The sequence below is a fragment of the Corvus brachyrhynchos genome, unplaced genomic scaffold (assembly GCF_000691975.1).
Source record: "Corvus brachyrhynchos isolate BGI_N302 unplaced genomic scaffold, ASM69197v1 scaffold28, whole genome shotgun sequence".
NCBI lineage: Eukaryota > Metazoa > Chordata > Aves > Passeriformes > Corvidae > Corvus > Corvus brachyrhynchos.
In genome coordinates, this window is record NW_008246058.1 from 3,032,394 (window position 1) to 3,054,940 (window position 22,547).

At 38.6% G+C, this 22,547-nt stretch overlaps 2 protein-coding genes across 2 annotated transcripts in view; one reads left to right on the forward strand and one right to left on the reverse strand.

The window, feature by feature from the left end:
* Positions 1-19,320, reverse strand: part of NSMCE2 (NSE2/MMS21 homolog, SMC5-SMC6 complex SUMO ligase) — a 128,161-nt gene extending 108,841 nt beyond the window's left edge. Inside the window, exon 1 of the mRNA XM_008642603.2 lies at positions 19,143-19,320. Within this exon, the coding sequence (XP_008640825.1) occupies positions 19,143-19,275 (133 nt within the window). The 5' untranslated portion in view covers positions 19,276-19,320. The remainder of the gene's footprint in view (positions 1-19,142) is intronic.
* KIAA0196 (KIAA0196 ortholog) overlaps positions 15,096-22,547 on the forward strand; it is a 32,788-nt gene continuing 25,336 nt past the window's right edge. Inside the window, exon 1 of the mRNA XM_008642604.2 lies at positions 15,096-15,109. The gene's annotated coding sequence lies outside the window, so the exon portion shown is untranslated. The remainder of the gene's footprint in view (positions 15,110-22,547) is intronic.

Here is a 22,547-nt window from a genome sequence, read left to right on the forward strand (position 1 = left end):
AGAACAGATTCACAACACACTTGGAGACGACAGTAGTGATGCTCAGAAGTGAGAGGATACAGACCTACGTAGGAGAGCACTGTCTCATTTTCCCTGTCTGTCTAGACAGGAGTGAAGCCTGCCACAGCACTCCAGACTACAGAGACCAAGAGGTACCTAAACAGGACACTGATTGCTTCTGAAGCACTGAGGGTACACAGTCACTTTTTCTCCTGTAGATACATGGGCAGCTACTCAGAAAACTCTCTTCAAAGAGCTCTTTTTAAATGTCATTTCCCTGACCTCCAACATATTTTATCTATTAGACTGCAGAAAGAGCAGAATGCTAATCCAGAAAATTCTAAACTAAAAGAAATGAGAAGCCATACAAAGGAACAGCAAAAAACTGGAGAAAATCAAATTCATCTCCTGAATGCAGGTGTCTTCACATAGAGAAATGGATGAAAGCAGAATGCCCAAAATATCTCCATGGAGCTGTCTGGATAGGGAACTAACCACTGCAATTAATAAGAGAAGAAAAATTACTGCTGATAAGAGGGGCAACAACCACACAGGGAATGGCAATTGGTGGAGTAAAGGGGAATTTGGGGCAGTAATCGCAAAATTTCCCTCCATGTAACAGTCAGAAGCTACTTACTGCTGAGGCTACTCATAATGAAACCTCCACCTTCTCAGGAAATGCCTTAACTGGGCCGTAGAGTATTTGAAGCCATATTTCTCTTGCTGTCCCCTAATGAAGCCACTCTTTTTTGCATAGAATGTTTTCATGCACACAGAGTTAGAGATTGAGCATGCATGAATGATTTTAGAGACCAATACTTTCACCTAGATACCAGACTCCAGTGAAGTGGAGGTGTGTCTCACTAAATTAAATTACATGAATGACAGAAAGAGAAACCTACGAGGTGAGTGGCCTGGCTTGAGCAAGGGGTTGGGTAAGATGACCCCCAGAGGTCCCTTATAGCCTCAGCCATTCTGGGTTTCCATGACATTCTTCAGTATTCAACAACCTCACCTGAAAGCCATTTTTCTGGAAGATGGTGAAAAGTGAGTTCAAGCTCAAGTTCTCTCAAGCAAAGAAGGAGAGTTTCCAGTATTCTACCACGGAAAAAATCTGAGTAGAAGGAGCAAAATTGAGAGGAGCAGGTGAGGCAGGACTAGGAGTACTTGTAAAGGAAAGACCAGAACAGAAGAACACAGGCTGCACCAGACCTATCACTTGTGAACGACATTTAAAGTTTCATCTTAACTTCTATTGGGCTTCTGTTAAGAAACTGCGAATTAAACTGCAATACTCGAATTTAGATCAAGCATTTTCCCGTACCTGAATAAAGTCTTCTGAGGTTTTATTTTGGAAAAGAATGGGCTGTGCTTTTCAGTCTGGATTTAAACATTCAATTTATCCAGCAAGTAATGGGAAAAAAAAACTTCAATTATCCGTTTCTCTCTGCTTCGTTTTTTTTTTTTTCAGTCAGTTGAGCCAAGAGTGTCTGTTAGATTACAAACTATGCCTGATGAAAAAACTCTTGTCTTGTATTACAAACCATTTCCCTGTAGGCTATGACTGTCTAAAATAGGAACAGATGAGAGTCAGTGGCCCAGGAGGCTCCTGCCAATCCCATGGAAGAGAAACCCAAGTACATTATATTGTAGAGAGTCAGAATTTCAATAGAAATGGACCATGCATGGTCTGAACACCCACCTTGAAACATCTCAGTTGCTGAGTGCCCAGTTTGAAACATCTCGAGGGGCCAGCCTTTCCAGCAAGTGGGTGTTGCACACATTCTGAAAACAGTCATCTCAGAGTGGGGACAGGGAAACTGAGGCACCCAGCATTACTAACCACTTTTGAAAATAGCTGTATTATTCTATAATAACCATGACACTTTTGCTCAACGTGAAACTCCCCTAAACTCCATCGCCAGCAGAACAAGGCAAACAGTGCTTTTGAAAGCAACTTCCTTACAGTACTTATTTTTCTCCAGACAACCAGGAGAAGGCTAAAAAGCTATAATGATCCCAGTTTAGACATGAGAGCAGTAGCAAGGATCTACGAGACCAGGTATATCGGCCACAGTACCCAATCAGACTGCAATGTAAAGAACAGCATTATCTCTGAACACCAACTGACACTATACTGAGCTAATGAAATAAGCAGGGTTCTCACACAGAATTTGATTTAGCAAAACATTCCAACATGTGCTGACTTGCTTTGCTGTATAAAATCCAAAGTAAAATATTATTCAACACAAATAGTGATGGTTTAATTTAGGCAGAGGCACACAAATAATACAAAGACATAAACTATATCTCTCATAGCAGTAAACATACTTTGCTATGAAACAGAAAAATAGTTTTTATATATATCTACATATTTTTTGCTATTGTAAGCTCTATACTTGATGACTGATGCAGCACCAAGACATGAAGACAGGCAGTAGTACACACACAAGTTCCCAAACAAATCTGAACTTTTGCTTGACCAAACTCTAAGGCAAAAATGGTCTTTTGCTTGACTACACACTAAGGCCTGTACAATTCCCAGACTACTTCCCTCCCTTCAGACAAAAGAGACCAGCACTTGACCAGCACCTCTTTTCTCCTTACTAAATTCCAAGCTCATGGTGAGGTTAATCTTTTTTTAGCCAATAAATGCCTAGTTAATTTTACAGAAAGACTAATTTAAAGTTAACAAAGACAATATAACTGGTAAGCAGAAGCACTGAAAGGAGGATAAAGCATTCACAAGACGAAACAGTTTTGAGCAGCAACTTAAGCTCTGCACTATCATAATTCTACATCAGTTTCCTGGCATTACTGTGATATCCATCCAGAACTACAGTTCTCTCTTCAGCAAATGAGTACATCTGCATTCCTCCACACTATATCCACAAGCTCAAGAACAGAAACAAAAGTTATGCCGTCAGACAAGCAGCAAGAAAACACCAAGGCTGAGGTTTGTGTACATTTTCTTTGGCAACAAAGTGAGTTTCACAGGTCATTTCCCTAGGCACTCATCCCTGCTGTTCCTCTTATGTTCGTCCTCTGCCGCTCACCAGCCAGGATAATATAGCCTTTCATAGGGTCATACTATAAATTGGATTAATGAAACAATTCAAGCTAAAAATAGCAGTATGTCCTCCAAACCCAAACCTATGCTATTCCAGTAATGGAATCTGAAGTGCAGGTATTCAAATGGTTGTACCAGTACAATTAAGGGGGTAGCAAACTGCAGCAGGGTGGAAATGGGGGGGAAAACTTCCTAAATCAACTTATTTGCCAAGAAAAAGGTAAAAGAACCACACCTGTGTATTTTCAAAGTAAGCACAAGGCATACAATATCTTCTTAGAGAAATCTCAGCAATCTCTCATAAAATAAACAGCAAACCTCCCCCATGTTTTCCTAAAATATATATATATCTAATATATAATATATATAATACATACATGCATATACACACACACACACACACACACACATATCCTGCTCTTCCCAGTGGATTTCAACATATGATGAAATTAAGGCTGAAAACAACATTTGCTATTTACTACTAATTTTAATGGAAAAGGATTTTCCTATGACTAACAAAATGTTTCATGCCTCTGGAGGCATGGACACATCTGCACCACACAATAGAGCCTGGTTCAGTGCCCCAAGCTGCTGCTGTCCTTGCCTTACTCAGAAGGAGAGATGGGAGGGCTGGGAATATTTAAAAATAAGGGGTTTAGTGCTGTTCTTCTACCCAATTCATCCTCTCAGGACTTGCTAAGGTAACACTGGAATTAGGGAAAAATTTTCTTGAAATATTTTCCCTTACAAGGAACAGGGAAGTATTTGTTAAGGTCTTGTAATTGGTACTCTTTGATCTCTCAGAATACTTAGTAAAACTGATATTTAAAATGAAGAATTTTATTTCAAGACTTTTAATGGGTCTTTACCGTTTTATAAAAGACTCACAGGCTGCTTTATCTATGATTCCTCTGGAAATGAATATCAGCAAAATATATATTTTTTTTTATTCCAACAAGTTCATTTCTAACTTGTTAGATCTTTTTAAATCACAATTTCTTCTGTACTACTCAAGACCTCTACTGGCACATTATGAGTTCTACAGAGATAATCCATGCAGTTTTTATTTACAAGTCAACTGTATTAATGCTTTCTCTTGCCAAAAAACCAATTCTTCTCATATTTTAAATTGCACTGACAGGTGAAAAATAAGTATTTTGGTGTGAAGTGCAAGTCTGTCTCTAATAAAAGGCATGATTGTTATGAGCCAGAAATAAATAATATCATCAGGTTTTTCACAAGAAAAACTTTGCTTGTGTTAATGAACCAATTATATTTCTTATCTCAGAGAAGCTCATTCAAAGAGTACCTTCATTAAACTAAATGCAGTAATTACTTAGAATTTCCTCCATTTAGGGGAAACAGGAAATGGGTTGGAAAGACTTTTCAGAAAAAAAAGTATCAGTAAGATACGAAAATAAGCCCTTTTCACCCAAGACCATCAAAATTCTCAGAAACATTACTTCTCTGTCCCAATGTGGAGGCAGCCTAGCTCAGAGCTAACAAGCCCTCATCACAGCTTATTTAGTCACTGTAATGTTTCAGTAAATGTAGCTGTCTTGGTTCTGGGCTCAAGCTAGTATAATATCTGAGTCTGGTGAAGCTACTTCTGAGCTGAAAACTGCACAAACTGGACTTGTGGCACCACAGGAAACAGGAGCCACATGGTGCATCAGCACTGTCCTAGGCAGACGCGGGGCCATGACCTGGGACAGAGCATGGGACAGTGGCCTCCGAAAGCAGCTGAGGGCTGGATCGTGCACAGGTCTCACCCTCAGTCCCTCACAGGTCAGTCCTGTTACTGTGCACAAAGTGCTCAGCAAAGCTGAGTGACCACCAAAGTGCCCACCAGAGCTGAGTGACCTGCTCTCTGCAGGTGCAGCGCACACAAAGCCCCATGAGCAGACTGCAGTGTGCATGAGCTCTAGTACAAGGGAAAGCAACACAACACATATCAAACAGGAAGGTAAGACCAGGACAATCCCCTCACTCCAAGACAATCCATCACTGTCTTATTTCAGCACAGTTCAGTGGTCATAGTCACATTCACACACACAAAAACCCCACAGAATCCAAGCTAAGTTTCTGCAACCAACTGCAACAGCTTCATGCAGACACAAACAAACACTCATCAAGCACTCAAACGTTAACATTACCAACCCAAAATGAAACAGATGGGGGAGGAAAAATGCCAAAATATGTCTAGTTTTTAAATGCCCAGTATTTTGATTAGGTGCTTAAAACATTTTTTTTTTCTCTGAACCCACACAGCCTCCCAATCTAAGTTCTGATACTTCTGCTTCTACAACCCTTTGCATTCCTGACTAAAAAAAAACCCTTGGCATCCCTGCCTTCAGAATTTAGAGAAGGTTACCAGTAGCCCCAGACAGAGCATGGCTGTTCTTTTGCTAACCAGCTGGGGCATTGGCTGTATTGCAGCTGAGCAGCAAGCTCAGGGTGGGAAAACAATCCAGTTTTATAGGCAGCTTTTGAGACAAATCTGGCTGGCAGGCAACTCCACATTTTACACCACTGTGAACAAAGTAGTGAAGTCTCTTAAAACAGAGCTGACCAATACATAAAGGAATAAACAAAAGACAAATCAGATTCATAATATACAGCTGACAATAGAAAGGTTGAAGTTGTAAAATCAGAAACAGTCTGATCAGATTCTGTCAGATTCTCAGAAATGTGAAGGTTACTAGAAATTGATACGAGTATCATCTCCAAACTTAATTTTTGAGAACGCAGATACTTCCATGTGCTTTGGATATTCTCCAGTTTCTGCTGAAGAGAACTAACAGACAGAACACAACCAAGGTTAAACTAAAGCAATCTATAAAACCAGTGTCTCATGCAAGCAAAGGTCAGGTGATGTTCCCCATGCGAAACATCCAATTCAGCATGAATCACATATTAATATGACACTTGAAGTGCCAACCATGCCACAGTACTAAAGTTAGGGCTTTCAGAGCCCATAATTCCTCAAAATGAGCAAAAAAACCCCAAAACCCCAACACAAAAAAAAACAACCCACATAATCCTCTTTACACAGACTAGGCAAAGGCAAAGACTGCACACAAACTTTAAGTGTAATGAAAACCAGCATTTTTTTCTGCCTCTAGCAGGCTTCCTTTGCATAAAACCTCTTCTGTGAATTGGCAGATCTCCTCTTTTTGGCCCGAATTGCTGGTATGTGGCATTCATTCTGCTGCTTGAATGCTGGTAACTGACAGAGCTAAATCTTTCCATTGCTGAAATTTCATTTCCCACAAAATTCATACAAAAAATTTGTCCTATTACAAGGAGCTGCTACTTTATTATCATGTGGAAAATGAACATCTCTGTCCAAAAAAAGCCATGCAAGTCTGTATTGCCTGGGTCTCTCATACACACACAAATATTTATGATTTTGAGAGGAAACAGGAATTTGTTTGACGGCTTACAGTACACCTCAGATGATGGTCTCTCAGCGTGTTTTTTAGATAATGCTGTTATCTTTGTCCATAGTAGGAAAGAAGGAGCTTTGAGGGGCCTCGTGGCTTCTCAAGGGGTAGTTTTGAAAAAAACAGGAATATAAACTGAAAATGAATGTGGAAATGTTCTGTAACTAGATAAGAAGTAAAAGGCTGCCTCTGTTCCATACTTAAACAGAACTGGTAAAATATGACAGCTCTCAGTCATTGTGTTATTAAAATAAATTAAATTCAGAACCACAGGACTATGCTTGAGATTTGTATGGCTAACACACACTAGTTGAGAGAATTTTCTCTCCTTTATACTGATATGCTCTTGAATTTTTTCAATTTAAAATCTGTTTTTCTAAAAAAGTGATTGCGCCAAGTCTGTACACAAAAGTATATTCAGTGGAGAAGTCTTGATTACCTTGAGACATGAGGCCAGACTACATACCTTTAACAAAGCATGGATAAAATCTAAAAATACCAAGAAAATACATAATTTGAATGAGTTATGGCATACCTAATTCTCTCAAAAACAGCTGTGAATTAGATCCACACCCGCAAGTAATGAACTTCAAAAAATGAAGTCTTGTGAAAATGTCACATTAATCTACCCATGCAGTAAAGAGTCTACTCACCCACTGCTTACTAAGATGATTAGTAAGGAAATCACAAGTTAAACTTTATTCATCTAAAGAAAAATAGGGAAGAGGTTGCAAGGTTGATTTAACTCAGAAGATATTATTGTCACTTGACATTTACATGCAATGTATAATTCCATTCCCACTTACAGTCTGGGGAAAGCCTGTTAAAATTACTTCCTTAATGCGTGAACACTTCTTTGAATTGTGTTCTTTTCATCTGCCACCTTCTCCTTAAGCCAGCTGGCTCCTTTTGTTAAGCCTTTTTAATAGGAAAGTTCATTACATGTAATTTAGAGAGCAGTTTGAGATTGTCACCTTCTATTGAGCCCTACTGCACATGCATATTTCAGAGCACTCTATAGTATATGTTCATAGTGTCAAAAAGGCAAAAGGTTCACATTCGTATGCTGAACAACTCTAGCATGGGACTAATCGGAATGACCACATCTATCTTCTCATTTTCATCCACATGGACCACTCCTCCTTCCATTTATATGCCAAACTACTCTTCCCCTTTGTAAAAGGTAACACCTTTGTGGCAACAACAGAAGTTGCTTACATGGAAACACCACTAGGAAGGCATTCAAGTTTCTTTCGCCATCTAGAGAATGATCAGCATACTGTCCTGCTTAATCCTGTTGCTGTGGCTTTCTTATTTCTTATTTTTCCTTGTCCTTCATTACACATTTCTTTACCACTTGCTCCTCTCCCTTTAGTCTTCCTTCTCATCCAGTTCCCCCATTCCCACTTTTTTTTCCTGAGCACTTGCTAGTCTACTTTTTGATTCTTTCTCTATATCCAAGTGCTATCTTCCCAATGATTACAGTCTTTGGGGGTCACCTCTTACTTTCTCCCATCCTTTTATGTAATAGCAGCTCTAACAGACTCATAGCTGTTGGTTTTCTTTTATTGGCATAAAGGTCCATAAGCAAGAAAAAAAACACAAACTGAAACAACAATAACAAAAAAGGGCTTAAGTTCCCCAGTCATAAGTAGTAACTGCTGTGTACTGCACAGTTTGGGAACTAACCTAACATAAACACTGCCTGAGGGTGGCTGGGCAGTGTGAGCAACAGCAATTACTTGGTTACTACATGCCCTACATAAAATGTGCTGTATGATGCTCACCAGTAATGTCAGACCCTTGTTCAATGTCTATGAGGGTACAGGGATTGTTCTGGTTTTTAGTTTGTTTTAAGAAGGGGCTGACTGTATGCTGACAATTTTGCAGATGCATCCCTATCTTTAATGGCACATAGTGTATAATTCAGGCAAAGACTCTAAACAAAACAAGCATGAGACTAAATCCTGCTAATTGCATTTTACTTCAATAAGCTCTCTCAGTAATTCAAAGAGCGAGCAACACAAATTAATCATGCCTGGAAACTGGGACTTACACCCAGACTGACTAAAGTAGATCAACTTGTGAAGTTAAAAGATGCTAAAGGGGACTTGTTCATGATCTACCACTACCATCTTGAATATTTCTGAACATACTGGGCTCTTTGATTATCAAATACAAATGTAAGATCCAGTGCCTGAAAACTGAAACAAGAAAGAAAACACAAGGTTGAACAGTTTATTCAGAGATAGGATGGATTCTTCAGTGGACCTATTGCTGAACTGTGGGTTTCACTGTGAATTTTCTTTCCGTAAGTAGTTCTGGTAGCACTTTTTTTGAATCAGTGTAAAACTTTCTCTCTTCCCATAGTATTATCCCACTAATAAACACCAGACTACCCTCCTGTAGACATGGTTGTGGATCCACTCATAAACTTCATCTAAGTGCAAATCCTCCTTTAGTGCCCTGTGTGTACTTTAGTGGTTCAAACCATTTCATATCACCTGTAATTGTGGGATCACACCTACAGTTGTGATACTTCCTATTTGTCAATTCACAAAAGGCAAGGACGATATCTTTGCCATGGTATCTTCTGCTGCCTTTTATTTCCCCTGTACACATTTTTTTCCTAGCTACCTATCTGCTACTTTTTCCAATCACCTACCACCATTACAGACAATTCGCATTATTTTAGATTCTTGTAACATAATTTCCCCAGGTACAGATGACATAAGCAAAACCAAAAGTGAATAACTACACGGGAGTTTGAGATATTCATACATCATCCCAAAACACTCCTGACGCCTTTTTTTATAGAAAGGAAACGTGTTTTGTGAACTCCAGTGACTTCTTCAAGGCCACAGGGTGATGCCAGTTTGAAAGCACAGTTAGTCCCAGCCTTGAGGACTCAGAAAAATTAGACTCAAGAGCACCTCAGTTGTTTTATCTCATTCATATAATGCTATTATGTGTTCCTTGTTCTTCTTCTGAAAAAATGGGAAAGAAAATGAGAAGGGAAACAAAATAATCTATGAAAATCATAATTAAAAATGTTTTAAAGCTCCAGTTCAGACCACCAACTGTTGCCTATCCGCCGAAGGATAGTATTTTTCATAGCTCTCAGTGTCAGTAAGGAACACAAAAGTCTTGCACACAATTCTGACTGATAAAGCAAACATTCAACTTTAAATTCCTGGAATTTAATCAGTACATATTACAATCTTCGTTCCTCAATGGAGCGTCAGAGCTATATAACATTGCTGTACATTTCATAAGACATGTCATAAAACCTGGATATGAGTCAGAGTTGGTTTGGGGTTTTTTTTATCTGAAAGTATTAAAAAGCCTCTAGTAATTAATTCTATGTTCACTTACAAAAAAAAGTTACTTGAGCATCAAAAAAAAAAAAGGTAAAAACTAGTAAAAAGTTCTTGAATTCTTGAAGAGATGAGAAAAGGGACAGGAAAAGAAAGGAAAAAAAATGAATTTAAAAAGTGTCCTGTATCTATTGGTAAGGATCTGGAAGAAGTTTCAGAATGATCACGTCTACATTAAGGGCTTCTTTCATGTTTTGACCAGACACTGAGAACATGTCAGCACAATGCTTACTTTTGACCCAGATAAATCTTTTCCTAGTAGGAAGAATCAAAACAAGAAATACAATTGCTTTATATTCTTAATCTTTCTGAATGCTGCCAACCCCAGAGTTTTTTCTACTTTTGTGGTTTCCTCTTCCCAGTTATTTAGGCACACAATTAGATCACTGAGAGCTAAAAACCTATCTACTTAAATTGATAAAAATTGAAGTCTTCAGAGTGGGTTCTTCAAAGCCCACACTACTTTCTATATATACTGTATGCATCTACATTTAAGCAGGAGTTAGTGGTATTTTCTTATTGCCACATTTCTGTAGCAGAAATACGATGATAAGAAAATGACAGATTTATATACTACAGAGAATATTTTCATACAGTAAATTACTCAGATAAAATATTCCTCTTTGGCTTTTCTTCAAAGAGGTTGATTTATCTTTGTGCTAAAGAGCCCACACAAGACCTCTGCAGTACTTCATAGTATTTCTAAGCTGGAACAGACCATCAGGATCATTCTATTCTGATCTCATGCATAGCAGAGGCCAAAGAACCTCACCCAGCAATTTCAAGCCTATAACTTACAGCTGTAAGCTCACTCATTCTCTCAAGGTTATCACTAGCACACAGAGGGTCTCCAAAAAGGTCTACACAGCATTTAAATCCCGCTTATGATCTATTTTGAAGACTACTGAGATTTTATGAGGTCTAGGACAGAGAAATTTATAGTAACTACGGGCACATGAGGTAACCCACCAGGCGACCGCAAATCTCTCTGACTCACAATGACCTTAGAAAAATACATAAGAAAATTGAATAAATATTCACACATACATATGCATGTATTTGACATCAGACACTGTGTAAATACCACCTACCAAAATCTGTAAAATAAAACTGTGCAGTTTTCATCTGAGCACTCATAAGTGTTTAGACAAAGCCCAGGACTGTTCAGCTCTGACCTTCTGCTCAGGCGCATGCTGTCAATACATTTCCATGAGAACACACTAAGGACAGCTATTCAGCAAGCTAAGGTTTAAATCAAGCCTGGATTTCACTATGTATGATACTCTCTAGTTCAACTGCAACATACCATATTCACATATTCAAGAATAAATGTATAAATGCAATGATCTGTATTGATCTGATAATACAAATTCTCTTTCTATTAATCTCAATCCTTCATTTATACTTTATCGTCACTACATGTAAGAGTACAGTGATATGACACCAACACCTGTATATCCATTCTACGAGTGACTTCCAAAGCGCCACAGCAGGTGAAAGAAAAAGGAAAGCCTCTGCTGCCACCTAAAGGGTTTCTCTTTCCTTCGAACTGCTAAAGTTGAGAACAAACATACTTGGACGCACTCAGCTTAATGAGCACCCAAACTGAAAAAGAGCCATCAGAACAGAAGCATGCTGCTTAATATAATAATATAGCTGCTTAATATGGCTTTTTACAGCTTAATGTAGCTGCTTTCCCCTCACTGCACAGTGTTCTTGCAGGCAAAATTACAGCTAGGAAAGAGTAACAACACTACATATTTGTTTCTTCCCACTTTGTAAGATTACAGACTACAGTCAGAGTGGTTTTGGATAAATATAAAAGAACACAAGTCTTTCATTACAAGTAATATTTTTCCAGATTTTGAAACAAGGCACATTTCCAAATTCTCCTTTTTTGGACAGCTTCTTTAAAGAACAGCTTCCAGAACCAATCAGTGTATTCCAGCAACAGGCTCATCAGTGCTGGATACAAACACTGTAAGTAAAGAGAGGTAGAACAAAAAATTAATCCAACCCTCTCCTCTCAAAATTTTTATACTGACTGCAGAGCATAGTGCAAAAAAATGTAACTTTTTTGTTTTCAGAAAAGCATTTCACAAGAACTCAACCAGTCTTTCTTGTTTCAAAGAATAAAATTACTTGAACAAATACTGCAAGTATTACATCATATATCTACCTACTTCAAGAAAACATATCTTTCTCATTGTTAGTTGAAAGGGTGAATACATGTAAAACAATACAAGAAGCACAGCACAACAGAAGAGAAGGATAAGTCAAGATTAAAAGCACATCTTTCCTAAAATGATTAATCTTAAGCGAGGGATTTAAAGGAAAGCAAAATTAGTAATTTTGAGAAAAGGAATCTGGAACATTTTATTTCCCATACCACAAAATACAAGCTTACTTTAGACAACAGGAAAAGAACTTCCCCAAGAAGAAAGATGTAATTTTGGTGCCTACATTGAGTTAGTGCATGTCACCAATTATCATCACAGACATTGGTGTAGCAACAAATCAGACCAGTGAACAAACAGCTTCAGGCAGAGAAAAACCTGGGGTTAGAATAAAACTTCCTCTGTGAACAGCATGGTATCATGAGGAAATTCTTGCAGCTTCACAGGAAGCATCTCACAGAGGTCAGCACAGAAGGATGAACTTCATGCATCATTGGCCTCTCTTCATTTTCTACAGTACCTTCTCATAACAAGAAAACATTTCTGTATAGCAACTGTCAGTGAAAAGTCATTTATCTCCAGGATGGACCTTGACATTCTACACTTACATTCTCCAACAAGAAAACAGAAAAAGAAAATCTACACTTAGGTTCTCCAATAAGAAAAAACCTGTATTCCTGCAGTGCATATAAAACTGTTTGCTACTTTCTTCTCACTAGCACCTTCACAGGTAATATGGACTTAAAAGTGAAAACCAAGGTCTGATTTCTCATGAAGAGTCCCTGCAACACAGGCCACAGCTTTGACCATTACGAAGCCACTGTGAGGTGGAGAGTTGACCAAAACATCATTCATATAAGATGGAAGGCAAGATGTGCAAGAAAATATCTTGACATGGCTTATCTTGACTGGACAAGAACAGAGCAGCAAGGCAAAGTTTATCCTGCTCATTTCATCAGTCAGAGGACCTTCATGCTCACACCTTTTCCTCAAGCAAGTTGCAAAGTGTCATTCCAGCCTAGATGCTACAGCCTGTTCTCAGGACAAGTACCTTACGTTTGGATTATTTTTATGAAGCACAGTGATCTCTAACACCATGGAAACTAAGAGACCGTAAACATTTTAGAAGCACAGGTGTCAGCAGGTTAATTTCTGGATTCCAAAATAATCACATCATAGTCATTTCATGCACAAGAACTTTGCCAGTGTCAAGATTCATGGTACGATACTGCAGGAATCCTGCATTTGAATTTCCAAGGAAAAATAAGTTAGAAAAAAAAAAAAGAACAAAGAAAACAAATTAACCAAATCATTTGATATTCAAACACAGCCACAGAGTCCATTTTTACACTGGAGTTTATACCATTCCAAGTAGAAGTTTTAGGTCAATGACAGAGAAACTATCATGGAACGGGTCCCTCTCTCAAGGATGAACAAACTTAGAATCTTCAAGAGGGACTGTTTTAGGCTGCTGCAATGGGTTTAGAAAGTCGCTGCAAAGAATAGTGGATATTCCATATAAACTCATCCAACTGTCTATCAAAAGGCTGGCAATAATTTCATAAAACAAGGCTAACGACCATGTCTGTATGTTCCACACTTCTTCCTATGTCAACAACCCTCAGCAACATTTAGAGCTGTTCTTGTTAAAACCATTCTAAGTGAGCAGTGAGATAAATCAAAGTAATGTGGGTAATCCCACAGGGTTAAATCTACATGGAAAGATCCTACATTACCAATGACTGTTTAGCTAGTATTGAACAGGCATGATGACACAAGTGGATCTCAATCCATCTGGAGATGAAAAAGTAGTCAGAAAAGGAGGACATTGCACATCTGAGATGCAATGTACACATGAAGAAAAGTGCAGAGGCAGCCCTGGGACAAGGGGAACACACAAATGGGATAAGCAGACAGAACTGAGGTAAACTCTACTGGCGGAAGGAGCAGGTTATGCAATGAGCAGACAAGAAAGAAAAGCCAGAGCTGTAACTCTTAACTTAATCTGGGGAACATGCCAAAGAATCATATCACTAACACTTTTAAGACCCCTGAGCATGTTCTGTACATACTGGTGAGCAGCAAAACCCTTCAAAGGATGTTAAGAAGAGAGGAGGAATTCTCAAGCAGATCCTGATAGTGCTACAGGAAGATCACTGATACATACACATGGCAAACAGCCACGGGCAACAGATGACCATGACATTTTCAGCATGTTTTTGAAGAAAAAGTAGCTCTTTTCTTTTTCCTCAAGCAAGATTATAATTCACCTGCAGTAACTGCTTCCCAAACAGCTACTCCACACCTTAGGGCCTCTACACTTCATAGTGGGAATGTGATGTGTGGCTGAAGAAAGTCCCAGACATCAAGGAAGCATCTTGCTTTCTACTAGAAAACCCATCCAGCTAATTAGACAAAACTCTAGCTGTTCACTCTTTAAAACGCTTTTCAAAAGTTTTATGCTAAGAAATTCTTATCTTGTCTGTAGTTAGCATACTCTCCAGACCTCCCAGTTATTTCCCATTTGTACTGGACAATCCTCCCAGTTTGGGGTCCAGCCCCTACAAAAGCAACACCCCATCTAAAGAGCAGCTGCTGACTGGAAGCCTGGAGATAACCCTGAGTTAGATTTCTTCATTCCAATATCCACAGCTCTCCATACTTTACAATCCCGTATTCTTGAGAAAGTTCTGCTGCTTTCTCATGAAGAGTCACCTGAAACTGGCATCCTCAGTGAGCTGACCAAATTTACATCCAAAAACTCTGAGCAAAGCTGGGAATGGATGTCTGTCATGGATACACCAGATCTATCCTGGGCCAGCATATTTGTACCATAATCAGCACATCAGTCAACACTGCATTGCAGGTTTCACTAATTCCAAAAACAGAGAATAAAACTTATCATTCAAGTATTTGACACAGATGTCCATCAGTGCTTTCTAACTCTATAGAACTACTTCAAGTAGTTAAGTAAAGACAGTTCAGCAACCAAGAGAAGTTGAATTAGAAGTGCAAACAGCTGTTCCTCTGTGTGCAAAGGTGTCAACATGGGGCTTAAAGTTCAATACTCAGAGCATTACAATTCAGAGAAGTTGCCAAACAAGTACTTGTGACAAGTGACTTAATGAATTCTCGTTCTGCAACCACACTACTAAAGCTCAAAAACAGAATGAGGCAAGATTTAGGAAGATGCAAATTATAGTAGAACTGAGATGATTTTACTTGCATTATAACTGATTTTGAACAGTGTCATCTTCATATTCTTAAATCTATTAGGACTCCAATCCAGCAAAGGATATAGGCACACACTTTAGCTTTAAAATACACAGACCCTCAGAAGGTTGTGGGCCACTGATGAATATCAGCATGTCTTTTCCTTCAGTATTTTACTAGGCTGGGTCACAGAACATCCAAGAGTATTTTGAGCATAGACAGGACATATGAAATCAACTGCACAGTCTGGTTTTTTGCTTACATCATTTATTTATATAGTAACTTTTCAAAATGCTTCTATACAGCAACAGTGTACTTTAAATAAGAGAAAAATACAACCGTTAGACAATGTCAGTTTCTAAAAGATAATCAGCAGAAAGACTGAGGACAAAAGATTTATCTTTGCTTTTCACTCATTAAATAAAATGAGTTTTTAAATTGGCTGTTTCCCCTTCACATTCAGTTTGCTGAAACTAATTTTCACCTCTAGATACAGATCCTTAACCACTTACAGGATCCTTTAAAATTTTGTCTCTTTGCCAGCACATGCTCACAACAACAGTGTTCAATGCTAAAAGTCACCAGGTTCTCAATTGACAGGGAGATCTTAATCAACAATTTTACTTCATGGACATCAACAAAATCCCTTAAAAAATAAAAGGTTTTCAGGATCAGGTACATTAAAATTATTCTGCACACAGTTAGCTATTAATAACAATAGCCTTATTAATAATAAATAGCCTTATTTTTCTAAAGATTGTACAAGTTCATATATGAGCAATGCCTGACCCAAATATTTAACACAAGTAATTTCTTTTCATAAATCTACACAGGAGTAGAACAAAATAAACATTTAATAAATACACTTAACAGTAAATGTTTTTCGAATTTGGTTTGTGGAGAATAGGAATTAAGAGAGAAAAAATCACTCACTGAACTAACTTTGTTGTCTTTTCAGTCATTTATCTTAAGAAGCAAATGTAATTTTTCTCATGTACTTGCTATGAAAAATTTTGTTACTATTCACAAAAAACAGCATAGTCCAATATGAAACACTAAAGGAACAAAATACATCCACAGAAAAAGTGCTCATAAAATAAAATAAACAGTTGAAACAGAATTCCTTGCTTCCACAAAGCCTGGCAATGAAACCTGTCAGAAGCTGGACAGTTAGATTTCGCAAAGGAAATTAAAGAAAATTGCAAATGAGACAGGAAGAACACAGAAATATATTATCTAATGCTGTCTCAAAATTAAATTAGTATTTTGCCTCAGAACATGAAGGCAAAGTAGGACAGATGAGCAATAGCTCTAGAAACAGAAATTGCCACATATGAGCTGGAGGTAAGAGCTGAACAGTCAAGTCCAGCAGACCAGATGATAATAATTCTAGAACACTGAGAGTTTAGCAAAGCATGTCATGCCACAGAAACCCAGCATCTCTCCTGATGGCATTCTGTAAGGAACACAAGAACTTGAAGTCCAAGCAGAGTAGTCAGGGGAATGAAAACCAAACCTTGTAAATGTGACGACCTTTACTATTTGTTCATTCCAAGTACATACATCTGCAAGGAAAGGTGTAGGAGTAAAGAAGACAACTGTTGTAAGTAAAAACATAATTCTGGAACACCAGACCAAAGAAGTATGACCTACAAATACTTCAAATCTGGAATACCTTCTCTGTAGAGCAATGGGATGGACTATGATAATAGATCATGCTTAATAATTTTATAACCATGATTCCACAGGAAAGTTGCCTCTGCTAAAATAAAACGTGTTATGGTCTAGGTAAGAGCTGTTTTCCAGTCACATGATGTAACTTAACTGTAACCAGGTATTTAATCAGGAGTAATCTCCTCCTCTCAGGATAGAATGCAAAAATGGTCCTTTTGGTTACTGAGTTAAATGAAAAAAATAATTTCAAGCTTCTAATTAAAGACTAATGTGTCAGAAGCATGTAAATTAGGAAGAGACATTTCCTAGGAGTACAAGGCATAGACTTACACCTGCAAACCTGCACAGTTGAGCTTAGGTGGCTTTAGATTCCCAATAGGAATGCAACAGGAGCTTCCAGGAAAAGTGAAATTAATAAAAGCTTTTAATTTTTGTATAAATAATTAATTTCTGTGGTCTTGGGGATGAAAGAATTCAATATATTCAATGTATTTCCATGCATTGCTTATGACAAAGTAGGAGAGATGGTGACTGCTAAAGCAGAGGGGAAATGGAACTGGTTACACAAGTTTTATGTCAAAGGGAATCCCCAGCTGACTGCTCAGATGAGCTTTCCATTTCCTCTACCTGCTAGAAATGACATGTCAATTGTCTCTGAGAGCAGTATGGACAAAAAGGTCAAAGGAGAGAGAGCTATCACACTAGACAATGAGAAAAACATTCATCTTCATTGTACATAATCCTAGGCTTAGGTGAATGCAAGATTTATAATGAACAGCTGAGCTTTTCTTTCAGAAGATTCTTGTTCTCCACCCTCTGCTCTTTATTAAAATTATTGGGGTTTGGAGCTTTAAAATTTTTATTTTTTCCTAGTGAAAACCCTATCACAGATCTAAGATGTGATGGGAAATGAGCCAGCTAATGCTGGTCTTTGAAAAGTGCAGTGTCTTTTGCCGTGCCCCTTTTACTGTGAAATAGCAATGACAAGACTGTTGGCAGTAATTACAGATTTGAAGTACCCCACCTTGTAAATGCCCAAACTGAAGCACCCCAAAAAAAGGCCTGATTTTCAAGACAGACAGCATTTAAAAACTGCATCCCCTAACAGGTGTCTCAAGCTTTGTATTCAAAATCCTTAGCACTATTTTAATACATTTTGCCCTAAATGTCAAATAAAACACACACAAAGAAGGAGCGTAAGAATGAAAACTCATTTTATTCACCCACTTAAGGGGCCTTCTCCATCTCATTCAGCAACGTTAAAGTTTCTACAAAGCTGTGGAGTAACAACCACTGGAAGACAATTAGTCTTGGGTGCTACAAAAGCAGGGACAGTGTTTTTCTGGTATTTACGCTTTCACTGAATTTATCATTTAAATGAAATCTTTAAGTGAAATGATTTGTCTTGGGGTGACTTGATGTTGTATTCCCTATCACTGCACTATCCCCAGAAATTAGTATATATGCCTTTCTATGCCTTTAAACTGAGCCTGAGAGGGGAGAGAGAAAAGTGCACTTTTTCAAAGCAGTTTGTTTTCATGTTCTGAGTACACAGAGATAAAACCTGTCTGCTTCTGCAGAGAGAGGGTGGGGAAGCAGCCTGCTTGCTTTCCAGCCAGCTTTCAGCCAGTTTTTTTCCAGCTCCTTTTCCTCCGGAGAGTTGAACTTTTGTTTTCCTGGGACTTCGGTTTTTTTTTCCTTTTCTCTCTGCTGGACTGTTTCAACATCAGAATACATCAGGAGGAATTTCCACCAAGGCCTTGGCCCTGGAGGGGGGCCCACCACCCCGTCCCAGCTCCAAGGAGGGGGAGAGAGAGACTACGGACGGACTCTGAAATTTTCCCAGGTTTTTCTCTCCACAGCAAGAGATTGCATTATTTAGTATTATTATTCTTTTCCTGTGTGTTTGTTAACTAAATAGTTCTTATCTCTTTCACTTTCCTTCGAGGAAAATTCAATTTTTCCCGAACCTGGTAGGGAAGGGGTGGTTTGTGGCCTGCTTCTCTCAGGGTGTATTTCTAAGTTTGGCCAAACAGGCACACGATTGTAATGAAAACACCCTGGCCAAGCCAGAAGAGCTACAGCTCCTATAATAAAGACAGATATTAAAAGTAACTAAGTCAAAATACATAGGTCTAGGACTCATCTGTCAGATTCAGGACACAATACAAGAGAATATACTTACTGAAACTTTCCACAAGGTCAAGGGCAACCTGAGTAGCCACATCCATTCCAGAGTTGATGTAGGACTGGCAGTTTTTCAAAGAAGAAAGAGCAGAATCAATTGCATTGAACGAGATTCTTGGACCATCTGACATCTCGAAATTGTCACTCTAGAAATAACAGGGAGAACATATTAAAAGCAGTTTACACACAGAGAATTTGAGAGAGAAGACATAAGTTCTAATAGATAGCTAACCATAAAGCAGTGTCAACAGAACTACTGAAACATTAGGAAGCAGGGATGAAAGCTCCCTAGATGTCCGTAATTTCAGTGAAAGTGCAATGCAATTCATCACAGGTTTTCAATTCACCTCCTATTCAGTATTAAGCAAAATTACACCACTAAAAGCAACTGGCAGTATTCATCAGCTCATTCCTACTGCTAAGTCACAGTGAAGATCAAACTCCACGATTATGTCTGCTTGAAAACTACTGCTCTATTTACAATCCAGAGGAAGATCCAAAGAAGCCCATGTGCCCAAAAACCTGTCTGGGTTTTATAGGCATATTATCAATTAGGCTAGAAAGAAATATGATTTCTCACATTCAATTTAGCTTCACCAACAGTTGGCCCTTGGAAAAAATAATCTAACAAAGGGCCACTCTACTAAGAATGTACGTGGTGGTAAAACATCTAGCAATGTTTTTAAATAAAAGCCTGTCTTAAAAATCTCCCTACTTCTGCCAAAGATGCTATGAACTTTTGGTAACCAGATTCCATTAGCACAAAATAAAGTCACACAGGTACCATTGTTTATCTGCCTTACCTCCCCCTGGCTTTGCAATACACACCCACAACCTACATCCTCATGGGGATTAGCTGCTCTGTCATTAATAGAACCTTTGGGTGTTTTTGCTTATGCTGTGCCTATCATCCTGCTCATATCTGTTGGTTTCTTCTCAAAAATCCCCAATTTCTGCTCTTCCTTCTTCATGCTTTGCCATAACCCACTCAGACAACATGCAGCTACTGTGAGAAACATGAACCTGGTGTGCAGAATTTTATACTTCAAGTTTCAGATTAAAAAAATTCTGGTTCGGCTTTAGATACACCAAAAAAGGAAAAATAAACACAACAAAGCAGAACTCTTAGATAGACAGAAATACTGCATTAGTCCACGTAAAGAGTAACTAGTATGTTCAAGGACTATATTCAGATGCCATTGGGAGAGATAGAGAGCAGAATCCACAAACAAATTTGGGGTATACCAGAAGGGGAAGAGTTGTTCTATGAAAAACAGCCTGTAACAGGCTATAATCCAACAGCAATCTGGAAAACATCTAAATAGAAAGTACAACGCTTTTCCCAAACTTTGTATACCTAAGGTTGTATCTCCCTCTACTGCTTTCCCTGAGACTCCAGAACTACATCTTGTGCTTCACTTAAACTGAACAACATTGCCACGTTCCTCACCAGTATCATGCAGACTATGAGACCTGAATACCTGCTGTCTCCTAATGTTTATTTCCTATCTTTTTTCTTTTTTCCATTTATAAAATGTGCTTGGCTAGTCAATACTATCTTCTACTACACCATCTTTATGTCATGTGCTTCCAGCAACATTTTAACAACAGTTCAACCTCACCACAAACTGAACTTCTTAATGACAGGCAAATTGGCCTTCCTCTCTATCGCCTTCTAAAGGTGCATCTTTCCACAGATGCAGCAGGCTTAAACTACAGCTCCAGTTATGTCAGCTCATGCTCTCCCTGACAGAAGACTGTGACTGCTATCATTAGAGATCTTTAGAGGCTGTCAAACCGACAACAGATGACAACGGAAAAGTTCCTTATAGAACTCCCTGAAAGCAAAGAAAAAGAATGGTCTTGAAGATGTAATAACAAATTCCTTCAGCTAGTATGTTATGTTACTTTTTTTTAATGTAGTTGTTTGCCATCTTAGTAAGACTGTATAGAACCTCTGTGATCCAAACATACACTATTGAATAGTCACATAAAATCATGTTAGCAGCTTTATCTTTCTGAGCCCATCTTGAGTATCAAAGTTAACAGAGAGAGCCGAATTACCCTCTTGAACCTGGTAAATCTCACTGAGAAAGCCTGCTGAAATTTCTTTTGGAAATTTCACAGACACACACTGTGAAAGCGGCAATCGGAAAAAAAAAAACCCAACAGTAAGAAGTTAAAAAGGCTTCTTCATTCTCAGCAAACTACACAGGAGCAGAAGTTACTGGTTATATTAAATCATATCATTGCACTGGTAGTTTAATCTCAATCTGTCTTTTGGAAAGTAATTTCTTTTGGATGAATTTTCCTTTTTTTGTTTTCTAATAAAAGATTATTTTTCTTAGAAACTGGTTACAATCCTGTAATGCCCCAGCCTGCTTGACAGGTTCAGGGGAAGGTAGTGGGATATACCCTGGGCAGTGCATGGGAAAAACAACCAAATTCTCATGAGACTCAGTAACTTTTACTTGCAAGGTTTAGAACATTCAAGTAAAATAAGGTACTTGGCAAATTTTAAAACATCCAGACAAAATAAGGCACCTCCCAAACTTTAGCTTAGCAAACTTTAACTTCTCCAGGCACAAGAAGACACTGGAAATTTTTTGGTCCAGCTTACAACATATTTTGAGAAGAAGGTATGAGAAGAACACCAGAGAGAGAAAGAGAAAGCAAATGGAGAGAGAAAGGTAGATGGTCACCACCCCAAGGATCCAGCATTGTCTCAGCAGCTTCTAAACAAACCCCTGGCAGTGGAGTGTGCTTGGCACACGTGCTGCTGTCCTTCTATCTTCTATGCTCTGGCACTTCAGGGCTTACAGGCCCTGTTCCCCCACCATTTCCCACCTGGCTGTTTTGAGCCAGTCAACTATTCCTCAGGTTTCCTATAGAACCCAAGGCAAAGATGTCACTCTTGAACTTTCTAAGTGAATTCTTCAACTTCAGCTTGGAGCTGTCCACTCAACTTCCACGGGAGGGCCACATTCCTCACTGGAATTGGTTTCACCACCGCGTTTTTAAAGCACTCTTTTCTGCCAGGAAAGTCTTCAATGGGTGCATCAAAGCACTTAATATTTGCAACCCCCAGCCCCCTCACCTGTGGAAAACAACCAGCAACTCGCTGCTGAATGGGAGACTATCGAGGGTATTTTTTTCCTTTCAACAAGCGATCAAACGGTCAGACAGGATAAAGAACCAAAAAAACCTTACAGTTTCTATTCTGTTCCTTATTTAAAATATTTGAGGAAATGACCTCAGCCTTCTATGCTTCAATATCTCAAACTATGAAGCAGAGATAAGAAAACAAAAATTATTTGATTCTGTAACACCAGCTCTACAGGTGACAAGTGCTCTCCGAGCACCAGGATAAGTGCCTAACCCCAGGCACACTCGGTGATCAGCT